The sequence below is a fragment of the Lynx rufus genome, unplaced genomic scaffold (assembly GCF_022079265.1).
Source record: "Lynx rufus isolate CCGP_SWC_20201006 ecotype Redwood Valley unplaced genomic scaffold, mLynRuf1.p SCAF_7, whole genome shotgun sequence".
Lineage (NCBI taxonomy): Eukaryota > Metazoa > Chordata > Mammalia > Carnivora > Felidae > Lynx > Lynx rufus.
In genome coordinates this window covers 26238161-26250795 of record NW_025814889.1, presented here as the reverse complement: position 1 = coordinate 26250795, position 12635 = coordinate 26238161, and the positions used below count along the sequence as shown (strand labels likewise).

The 12635-nt window shown below is 34.7% G+C and overlaps 1 protein-coding gene across 6 annotated transcripts in view; it reads right to left on the bottom strand.

Annotated features, from left to right (window-relative positions):
- Window positions 1-12635, bottom strand: part of WAC (WW domain containing adaptor with coiled-coil) — an 86294-nt gene that overhangs the window by 18259 nt on the left and 55400 nt on the right. For 4 of the 6 annotated variants that reach the window (XM_047066444.1, XM_047066445.1, XM_047066442.1 and 1 more), the window contains exons 5-7: window positions 11167-11282; window positions 10493-10605; window positions 5895-6203 (exon numbers count right to left, since the gene is read on the bottom strand). In XM_047066444.1, the coding sequence (XP_046922400.1) occupies window positions 5895-6203; window positions 10493-10605; window positions 11167-11282 (538 nt within the window). The remainder of the gene's footprint in view (window positions 1-5894; window positions 6204-10492; window positions 10606-11166; window positions 11283-12635) is intronic. The other 2 variants (XM_047066447.1, XM_047066448.1) reach the window with 1 other exon arrangement.

Sequence of the window (12635 nt, the reverse complement as noted above, 5' to 3'; positions counted from 1 at the left end):
TTTTTACTTTGATAACTCATGAATACTTTAAATCATCTATCCATCCACTAAGGTACTTAAGTATGGTGTTGATGTGAAATATATTAGGATATATTTTTGCAACTTGCTTTTTTATTCAACTGAGAAAATCTTTAGGCTAACAGATATGAAGGATAAACATTTTAAAACTTTTAACAGATTTTATTAAAATGACTCCTGCAATAACCAACTTATATATTCCCACCGATTGTGCTTCCCCACATTCAACTGTTAACTGTCACTAATCTTAAGGATGCAAAATCTCATTTTACTCTCCAATTTGTATTGACAAAGCTTTCTCTTGAAAATTTTTATGCTGTTAAAATACATACAATATAAAATTTACCACTTTAACCATTTCTAGGTTTACAATTCAGTGGCATTAAGTATATACATTGTTGTGCAATGTAAACATCACCACTATTCATCTCTAGAACTTTTCCATCTCTCCAAACAAAAATTCTGTAACCAATTAAACAAGGATTCCTCACCATCCTGCTCCCTAGAAGTCACTATTCTACTTTCTGTCTCTGAATTTGCTCACTCTGAGTACCACATAGAAGCGGAATCACAAGTATTTGTCCTTTTGGGTCTGGGCTTATTTCACTTAGCATAAGGTCTTCAAGGTTCATCCATGTTGCAGCATGTGTCATAAATTCCTTCCTTTTTCAGGGTAACACTGCATGTGTCACACGTTTTGTTTATCCTGTTTCAGCTGATGGACACTTGGACTGTTTCCACCTTTTGGCTACTGTAAAGAATACTGGTAAGAACAACGTCCATGTATTAATACCTGTTTGATTCCCTTTCACTTCTCTTGGCTATGTACCTAAGCACAGAATTGGCTGATCCTACGTTAATTCCAGGTTTTGTTTTTTTTGAGGAAACACTGTATCCCAAAGGAGCTGCATCATTTTGCAATCTTACAGGAAATGTACATGGGGTCTAATTTTTTCCACATCCTCAAAAACACTTATTTTCATTGCTGTTTTTATAGTAGTCATCCTATGGGTGTGAACTATGTATTTCACTGTGCTGAATGCCTTTTCAGCTTACTGACTGGCCACTAGAACATCTTTGGAGAAACGTCTATTCAAATCCTTTGCCCATATTTGAACCAAGTTGTTTCATTTAATTGTTCAGTTACAGGACTTCATATATTCTGGACATTAATTCTGTATCAGACATATGATTTACAATTTACTTCCTCTCATTCTGTGGGTTGTCTTTTCACTCTAGAGTGTCCTCTGATGCACAAGTTTTTCATTTTGATGAAGTCCAATTTATTTTATTTTGTTGCCTGTGCTTTTTGTGTCATAGTTAAGAAATCACCACCAAATCCAATGTCCTAAAGATTTTCACCTGTTTTCTTCTGAGAGTTTTATAGTTTTAGCTTCTAGGTTTAAGGTCTCTGATCCATTAATTTTTTATAACTGTAAGCCAAGGCTGGCAATTTTAAATTCCTCTTCTATAATTGCCTGTTCATATCCATTGCTCATTTGTCTTACGTGTTCAAATCTATCAACATTTTTTTCAAAGACAAATGCATTTTGGGTCTTGATTTAAAAAGTCCTCCCCTACCTCTCAAATTAAAACTGTATTTTCTAATATTCTTTCATCACAGGTACTGCATTTCTCCTGTCCCACTGTTCAAAGTGCCATCTTAGGTTGACTAACATCATTTTAAACTTATTGATTAGAACAGACTAAATTCTTCCACTAACGTATTCAGTTATTCAACAAAATCTGAGTAACTCTATGGCCAGTCTTATTAATTTTCATGAATAGTTATTAATCCTAAAAATTATTATAAAGCAAAGCAACTCAGGGCTGAAGGTGGCCCACTACAGCTGGTTAATGACCAACTGAAGTCTTCAGGTTCATTCAGGTTTCACACTGACTACAGATACCATCAAAACACAAAAGGGAAATTTATTCCAAGTGACTAACTCACACCTCATGTTAATGAAGGATTAATCTCCCCTCCCATTAGATTAAGAGTGTGGAACCAAGTAAATGGTTAGATATGCTAATCTCCTAAAAGCTATCTTGTAAATCACTGAATAGATCTGCTTCTGTGGCCATTTTGCTTTACTTTTCAAGCTTATCTATGCTAATAAATCAAAACTCTAAATTACTAAATAAGAAACTTCATAATTAAGGTCATTAAACTCCTCTGGATTGGCAGTTATTTGGCCAAAGCAAAGGTCTCTTGCCCATTTTGTCATGTCACAAATCCAGAAGGGAGGGCAGAGTTAGGACCGATTTAGAATGGTCAATGGGGTGCCAACCGATAAAAATCAAATTTTAGGTTTTTAAGCACATCGCTATCTCTGTTACTTTGTTATACGGTTGTTCAGGAGAGTAATCTTGCCAGTAGATGTTCAAATGTTACCCTAGCAACAGATACAGATCTAAAAGAAGATACACGACCTTGTTTCACTCTACTGAACACCAGGATTGTTCCCTATAAAACGGGAGCTTCAGATTCTCCACACTCTGGCTTCTCAAGCAAGCATGTGAATTTATCTTGGGCTCTTTTTCTCAAAAGGCACACTGGCATTTTGGCATCTAAATCTATTGCTGGTATCTTTTAATTAGATTCACAACAAATACAGAATACTTTATTTCTGCAAATACATTTTTTAAAACATGACCACTGCAGGTGTTTCCCCAACCTTTAACACACTCATTACCCTTCTTTCAGGTATTTATCCTTCTACAACAAATATTTACTGACTGCCTATTATTTTGTCAAGAACTAGAGACAGAGCAGTGGTAAACAAAACAAAGACCTTGCTCTTGTATTACTTAATACAGCACCCTACCACTGATATCCCTAGATAGGGCTTAGCTATACTATCAGCACTTATTACCAAGAGTCCAAAGAGTCTGATCTTACCAGAACCATCAACCTCTCAATATAAATTTATTTGTTAGGGCAAATCCAAACAAAGAAATCACTGTATTGATGAGAAGAGTCAATAGGAAGCTTAACTTAAATAACATGGATGTCTCCATTAAGGAAAAAAATATATTTCAAATTAATGAGCAGTTCACAAATTTAGACTAAGTGCTAAACAATCTGAAAAGATCCAAATAGTCATATAAGAATACTGTCTTCAATTCGGAGGCAAGGAGTACCTGCAAAGATTATACGATTTTCCCTCTATCAATAGTCAATTCCAAAGTAATCAAGGTTCTTCCTATAATATCTACAATTTGTCAGGAATTTTGAGTTACTGGAGTCCAAATTAATATAGATTTGTGTCTTTCATTACCTACAGTTTTAATGGAAACAATGGCGAAGCTGCCTCTAACACCAGGTGGCAACATTCAGGCTCTTCTTAGCTAAGAGATACACCACCTTCCCGTATAATTATGTTTTAAGGAATAAACTAAATTGTATGATAAACACTTAGCCCCAAACCCGGTACACAGTTAATTTTTAATGATGTTTAAAAAGTTTGTCAGGAATGGTGCTTATAGCATGGAGGGAGAGGGCAGAAGGTGAAACAAGTTCAACATGCAATTAACATCTAACCCTAAACAGTTTAATTAAAGCAACTAAAATTAAAATGTGTAAGTGCTGTAATAAATAAACACACCCGATGTTTGGGAAACACAGAGACTGGGAAAGGTTAAGGGACATTGAGAACCCAACGACATTAGAGCTGGCTCTTAAAGAAAGAGTACGGAGTTCAACAGGATGGAACGGAAGAACAAACATGTCCTTCTTTTAAGCAAAGGCTCAAAACATGAAAGAATGTAACATGCCCTAAGAAATGTACAAGTTCGCAAAAGATGAATTATGGGGAATGGTGGAGATCAAGCCAGTCAGACAGGTGGCAACCAGACTATCAAGTACTTGCTATGATCATCTTACTAAAAAGTATGGACTTTATCCTGTGGATAATGGAGAACTATTAGAAAATTTTAAACAAAGAAGTTAACACAATCCAACCTAAATTTTATGATGATGCCACCATAAGTCTGGGTAGAAGGAAGCAGAGCGGTTATCAGATAGTTATTTCAAAAGAGATGCCCTGAGTTTCAATAACAGTAGTAACAATAACCAGAGAAAGGAGATATATATATATATATATATATATATATATATATATATATATATACATACATACACACACACACACACATAAGATACAGAAGGCAGAATCCAGGATTTGTCAATAGACAGGTAAGGGTAGGTGCAGATGAACCTTGTTGAAGAACAAGGAACAGCTGGGAGAATAGTGTAGTTACTCACTGAGAACCTAAGAATAAATTGTGGGGAAAGGGAGGAATCTGGGACACATATATGTAGTAGGAGTTAGAAATAAAGATTTGGGAGTCACCTTTGTAGACAAAGCAGTCACAAGAACAACTGTTGAGCAAAAGAGAACATGCTGAGCAAGAAAAAAAGAACAAACCACAGGAAAAGGCTGAACGATACCGGTATTTAAGGAGGGCAAAGAGAATTAGTAAATTGAAGAGTGGCAGTATCCCAGAAGCTAAGGAAAGAAAGAATTTCAAAAGGGAGGTAAGAGCTAAGAAGTAAGTGTTAAATGAACAAGAGAGGAAATGAGACAAAGACTTTTTAAAGGCCACAGGATTTTAACTGACAGGATTTTAAAGTAAAATTTCTGTGACCAAATAATCAAAATTATAAACCATTAACATCCTTTAGAAAGTTCTATCACATTAACAATTACTGCATTAATTCAGATTTCATCTCTCAAGAATTCTCTTCAACTTAATTCTGCATCAAGGTAAATAGGACTTACACGTATGAATTCTGGTACAAACCATCTTAGGGGAATCTGACATTTGGAACAACCTGCTTAAGGTTTAATGTATTAAAAAGACTATACGATAAAAGTGTGGCTTAATGTGTAACCACTACTACAAGAGAAATTCAAGTAACATGCATAAAAGGAAACAAGAAACAAAAGAAACAGAACTATGAGAACCCTTTGTCAACAAATCAATGTGAAATAACGAATCGGGTAATAGATTAAAAGCTTAAAGACTCATCAGATCCATGTAGCATCTCCCAAACTCATAGGACGTTTAAAAGTTTCTCAATAGTTACTGATGCTAATCTGCCAATTAGTCTGCTAATGGGTCTTGCCCATAATTTACTTCCTTAATGCCTTTTAATTGCCTTTATTTCTTAAAACGCGTTATTACGTGTGAAGTTTAGAACTGTGGTCCACGCAGATATAATTATCTCAGCGCTCTGCTTCTGTTGTGTGTTACCTCCCAAGTAGTTGTTGCCACAATTTTTCTCTTAACTCTTTTAACAATCTACGGTTATCAGCACTGAGTTGTATAAAAACACAAATTGGGTTGCAAAGTTTAACTTCTACTCTTCAGATTAAAGTTCTAATTCAGACATTAAGACTCTATCTTACGGCCCATGACAGTTTTCTAATTCACAAATTAAAACCAATAGTTGCACGGTATGCAGAAATAACAAGCTTTAAAATGTCTATTCATATTATATTCATATTAAATTTTAATTAACAGAAAATTGAGACCATATCTGAACTAAACCATCATGACAATTATTACAAAACCTGAAAATTATACAAATATGAAGGGACAGTCCTTTGACTTTGAGAAGTTATTTAAACCATTACTGTTATAAATTAAGCACTTGACTTCAAAGTGTCGAAGGCAAAAAACAGTGCAAAAGCTTCATAATTAAAAATTAAAAGAAAAAGCTAAATATGGCTAACTCTAGACCTAAATCTATGCAGTAACATTCTAAAAGACTTTTAAAGAGTCTTATTCAAGCTAATGGAGATAATGTAATATAATCAAAAACTCAGAAACTATAGTTCAACGTGCATCATCTAGTAATAATGGCATACCTTTTCTTTCTGTTTTCTGTGCAGGGACAGAAGATGTGGGTGTAGGCAGTTTTGATAAAGTAGATGCTCCATTAGCATCAAATGATTTCTTTGGCTGGTGATCAGACTGTAGCGTAAATGGACTAGAAGGAAGAGTGCTTGGGGTAGCAGTTGGATGAACCACTGGTTTGATGGGGTGCTGTACTGGCGTAGAACTACTGTGAGTCTCTGCTCTTGGCAGTCTGTAGTCTCTGTCATTGTGTCTGCTTGTTTGAGACAAAATATTCTGTGGGAGCAAACTACTGGCATCACTGGAATGCTTGTCTTCCACTTTAGTTCACAGTTCGAAAAAAGAGATGTTGGAATGACGGAAGGGGGAAGAAAAAAGATTACGTTAGAATCCTGTCTTTAACATCAGCTAATTTAGCAACATACCTGTACTTGTATCTTGATATAAAACTGCAAGCCCAGTTAGTATCTGCAGTTTTACCACTAGCATATATAAAAATCCGAATACTGAAAGAGAGAAATTTTAGCTCAATTGTAATTAAGCATTAATCTATACTCAGATTTCAAGTGGGCTACTAGTTTCGGGCGATTCTTTAGAACCACACCACAGTTCACACAAAACATGGAAAAAAATAAATATATGGAGTTATAACATTTTACTCAAATGAAAACCTTTTTAAATATTTTAAAATAGAAAAGGGAAATGGTCCATTCCTTTAAAATATGGACCACAGGTTCTAATAATTGAATTATCCACAGTGGTTCAACTGCAAAGGAATATTAGCTTTATTAGCCTGATTGTTCTGAATAGTAAAGTAGCTAACTAGTGGTCTCTAAAGTAGTTTGTGCTAGGGCTTAAATGACCTTATTTTGGGATGGCTGAATTTATGATGTACTGTGCTTTCAAAACATAAATCAGTTCATATTTTTAATAATGCTAATAATACCATTTAGTTATAAACTCAAGTTATAGATAATGCTATCTGAAAATACAAAGCCTACATCTGGCAGCACAGTCAGAAAATTCTCGCTATTTACCAGTTCTATTAAAAACATCTCCTTCCGATTTAAAGTCACAAAAATATTTAAACCTCAGAAATATTCTACTTCCAAAAAAGAGTACAAGGAAAATTTCAACAATCATGATAACAAAATTTGGATTTATCAAAAATTCTATAGCCAAAATTCTAATAGTCTAATTTATAACTAAAAAATTAAGCAACTTTCAAGTAGAGAAACATCTTAAGATTCAAGCACATATGCAATAATATTACCAAAGGATGCCCTCCCTGTTGAATATTTTAGTTTTTTTCCAATTCGTGGTTCCTCTGAGTCTAGAGATCAAGACAGTGCAAAGAAGGAAGTATACTGAAACTACAAGTCAGTTTCCAAATCTTCAGTGCACAACTCCCATGTGTTACACTAAACAAAATGTACTGGGTACTGCCAAAAAAACCTTCAGTTGTACGAAAACACAAAGTCTTTTGACTTAATAAATAAAATTCAATGTTATAAGTTACACATATATTAACCTTAGCAAAAAAAAAAAAAATGAACACACAGATTGAGCTATCAGAGTAGAATACAAACATCTGTTGCATGATATTAACTCATCATTAAACCATCAACTTGCATGCAGCACACGAAACTTAAGAAATTTTGTTCTAGAATGTCTTCCTGGGAAGAATACCACTACAATAGAAACTTTTCGGGACAGATAAAACAAATAACACCATGCCCAATTCCCCCTAATCATGTCACTTGATTACCAAGAACTTTTTTTTCCTGGACACCAACAAAAGTCCCTTTCAGTTCTGTATGACTGGAGTCAAAGTACAACAAGCAAATGCATTCAGATGAAAATTAAAGCTGATACTTCTTCACTTGTAAGCTTTAGGGAAAAAAAATGGCAGCAGGATTACAGGAGCTAAGGAAGTAGCAGCTGCAACAACTTTCTATTATTCACAACTCTAGACAAAACAGTTAACGCAATGACTCTGCTTGCACACCCCCCACAACAAAGACATGTGGCAAATGTCTGCAGACATTTTTGGTTGTCACGACTGGGGAGAGAGGAGGTGTGCTACTGGTATCCAGCAAGTAGAGGCCAGGCACAGTATACAGGTATGGAGGACGGCGTCCCACAACAAAGAATCTCCCAAGCCAAAATGTCATCGGTGCTACTGTTGAGAAACCCCAAATTAAGGTTTCTCTAAGCACAGAGCAATCATTCTATGAGGCACAGATTAAAGACAATGAAAACCTAGCAGCAGTAATGTCAAATTAAAAATTTTATCCAGAAAGTTTTCAATGTCAAGTTCTGGATAACATTATTTGCTATAGTGCAAAAAACAAATCTATTTTCCACCTTGATGTCTTTACATATAAAACCTTTCCATCTTGCCCCGCCTCGCCCCACACATTTTATCGGCATTTATGAACTACAAAGCTTTAGGCCTTATCCTATATGAACACCAATGCACTGGACATACGGGAAAGTTGCCAACATTTTTTGGATAGACCAAGTTAAGCACTGAAATGGCATAATGACTTCATTACTACCACACTTAAGTACAAATCAGTTGATCAATTAAGGAAAAATAAAAGGAGAAAGTCAAGGTTTTTCTCAAACATTACTTAAAACTGAAAAGGTGTGACTCATGACTGTATTTCAACACAAAGTCAGACCTACTGACTCATCATTTGCACTTCGAGGAATTTGGCTGAGGAAGTAATAATAGGAATCGCAGCACTGTTGACATTAGGAAAAGGCAAAAAACCACCTAAGTATCTTATTTATATATGAGGGCACAACCAAAAATGGAAAACCATGCAGCCAATTTAACACATATGGATTTATAAACTGACACAGAAACATTTCCTTGAAATACTACTGAAAAAAAAAAAAGATTAAAAGCAGTAACATATCATCCCATATATATATATATATATATATATATATATATATACACACATATGTAGTTTTTATAAACATTTGTAAGCATATAGAAAAAAAGTATAACCCCAAATGTTCCTGGCTGACGGAATTTAAAACTGACCCCTCTAATTTTTTAACAATAAACATGCCTCACTTGTGAAGTTATGGAAAAAAAGGAAAAAACTATTTCATCTTTGAAAGAAAAAGATGCACACAATTTAAAAACTGATTTTATTTCCTTAAAGGTGGTTTATTAAAAAGACAAAAAAATAACATTTTCACTTCTATCATTATTTGCATCAGATCTTTAACTACTTCTCTCATGTATTCTACCTCAAGGGAGGAAAAGGGACTTAACTGATAAGAGTATTTTGGAAAGAATAAAGTAGACACACTACGCTCTGTTTTCCTATCCGGGAACCATGAGCCACTGAGAGGCCTGCCCCAATATCTTAATAAAGTTATTATTTTTACACCCATTTGCCACTCCTTCTCCATACCTCCTAATATCCCTTTTTCTGCAGTTTGTTCAGGAGGCCCATAAGCAGGGTGCTATTTTTTTTAACCTGGAAAGAAAAACCTTTATCTCATTTTTGATTGTTTGCCAGAAGTCAGTTACTTAAGGTAGTAAGTGAAATGGACCTAGAACCCAAGCCTTCTGTCTCAAAATACAATAGTTTTAATTTTACTTCAGTACTTTAAGTCATTGTTTTCTGAGAATTAAGTACAATTTCACGAATATAAAAAAATTAAATGTTCCAAGGAATGTAAATTAAACATTCAGTGCTGAAGAACTGTTAACTATCTGTTTCACCTTAAAGTTTTTCCCATCAAAAAATCAGCATCCTCTGCTGAGACCAAACACATCCCCTACATAAGTTACAGGAGGAAGATTCAAATGCTTAAGTCCAAGAATTTCCAGAACACATCTTTTTAAGATTCTTCTCAAAATTTCAAATTTGACAAAGAGCCTAAAAATTCTACAGTGGCATTTAAATTCTATTCCAGGCAAGGGAAGTCACTGGGAATAGACTACCACTAGTAAAAAGCTTCAAATTCAAACTCAATTTGAATTAAGAAATAAAAGTATAGGACTCATACTGTCCCACTTAGACATAATCTGACCTCAAAAAATATTAAGGTATGCCCACACTATGGAGACGTTATACAGATCTAGGATTATGACAAAATCAGTATCCAGCTATGAGGATAAAAAAGTTACTCCCTGATAAACACAAAGCACCGATATTTGGATGTCACAATCTGTGTGTGGCCACAAATCAATAATTAGATGGAAACACTGAGTTTTGGAAGGGATTTCACTGTCCAGTTTAATAGGACACAATTCAGGAAAGGTGAAAAAACACAAAACTCCTGCCTTAAAAAGCAGTCAGTCCACATTATGAAATTTTATTTCTCACCAATTCAGCTGCATTATAGCCATTATGAGTAGTGATGAATACATAGATGTACTATTCCTCTGTGCACCCTTTTTCTTTTCAGCAATCAAAATGGTGGAGGTTTAGGGGACAGATCTGACATAAAAGAAACCCTGTATGTTACTATTATTTTAGTTTACATATGTAAACAGTTATGCATACAGAGATAAATACATGATCTATAGGAGTGAATCAAACATTATACTGTTGCAAAGACAATAATTAATACTTACTTCCACTGGCAAACCCACTAGTGGCTGTTGCTTGCATCACCTCCCTTCTGTAATCCCTATCTTTTGGGAAGCTATTAACTGCCATCTTGTTTGCTTCTTTTTGTCTCTGTTCTCTAAAAATAAAACATGGATAAACCCATAAAATATCAAGTACAATGAGTTTACATGTGCCACTTCTCAACAAATGGTCAAAACAAAATGGTATATGGAAAATAAAAGAACTGAACACAGCCATACTATCAAGTGGTGTGGAAGATGAGAGAGACATAGCTAACAGAACATTAATGTTTCTCAGTGATGGCAATATTATAGCAATTATTTATATGCCATTAACCCTACAACCAAAACTCTCCAATATTAATTCTACATGTATGAAGGAAACATATTATCCTTTAAGAATTATAAAGATCTCTATTACAAATTATAAGACACATAAATATAGGATGATATAAAATTATAATTAAATATACTGTTTACAAAGTCCTTGGGGACAGCTGCTTATCTGTCCAAGTTATTTTTTTTATTTTAAGAGAAATTATAGAAAACACAATGGGCCAACTCCTATAACTAAAGAGGAGAACGAGGAGTTTCACTATAAGAAATCTAAACTCAGAATGTTCTAAGATATTAACTTGTAGAATCAAGAAGAAATATTTTTCAATAAGAGCAAATACCTTTCAAGCCACTCTTTTGGTTTTTCCCATTGTGAAACTTCTGTTCGACAATTGTAGTAGTATTTTTTCCCAGAAGAGCTAATATGCTCAGACCAGTCATCTGCAGAATCATAAGGCTTAAAAATACATTTTTACAAGTTAGAAAATGTTAATGCTAATCAACCAATATCAAGAATGCCAAAGGTTTTCAAAGCATATATATGGAAAAAGACTATGAAACAAAGGGATCTTGATCTAGAATGTAATTCTCTGTATATATATCTTAGGAGACCTTGGTCTACTGAAAACCATCAAAAATAACAATAGAAAATCCTATAAAATTAAACAGATTACATTAGATTAGGCACAGAATAAGAAATGCAAAATTAACACATCTTGACTGTAGAAAAGCATTACAAAAAGTTCCCCATTATTGTAATTTTAATTGCTGAAATCCAGTCACACGGCAGCGGGAGGGAGAGTGTTTTAGAAAACCCACTCAACTGACTGATTTGATGACAGGACAGTGCAGCAGTTCTAAACTCATCATGGCACAACAGTACTCACATACAATGTAAGAGAACATCCTGCCTATATTAACTTACTTAGTGGAAAAAAAAGGCACAAAATTTAAAAAAAAAATGTAAACACAGCTTTGTGCTATAAATTTGTTTCACCTTCAAAATCCATGAGATGGGCCAAGTGTTAGCTAAACCTTGTCTAATACACAGGGTCAGCAGCATCACTCATTTCCCTGTAACAAAAACCAGCCTTTCAAAAATTCTCACATTCTCTAGGTATTTTATAGATACTGTTAAATTATAAAGAAATTAGAAAAGTCTGAAAGGAGGCCCCATTTCCATGGAACTGATCTCAAAAAGTATGAAGTCTAAGTGCCTGCAATGGCCCCAGGAAATCGGATAGGTTTCCAAGTGTACTTCTAGATGAAGTTGACTATTTTCTCAAAGGAGCTTTGAAATCAAAATGAAACAATGTCATACTTTGGTAGTCCACACTTCTTCTGGGCTCACCGGTGTAAAGTGAACAATTTTAAAGCTTGAGGAACAAACTCTCATGCCTGCTTTAATTTCACCAAGTAGGAAATAAGCCTAGAGAACTTACAAGTTGTCCACAGGTCACAAAACTAATTGTGACAGAAAAAAGGGTCAACACCTGTTTCTGGATGCCCATTATTTCCACCAAATCAATTCCAATTCTAAATAGGTCACAATAATTTTGAGGGTAGATGAAAAAATACTGCAGATTCTGCCACATTTATACTCTTGGGAGTATGCTCCCCAAAAATGAAGCTACTGGAAATCACCCATGTGCCTCCAAACTTCTGATACCAGTGGAAAGTTAACTCTCAATCCTTCTAGTTTCCAGAAGTAGCCTACAAGTACCAAGCTGCAGGAACCCAACCATGGGAGATTGAATGCAGAGCAGATGTGAAGTTCTAGGTATCTTCTATTAAGACAAGCGTTAAAGAG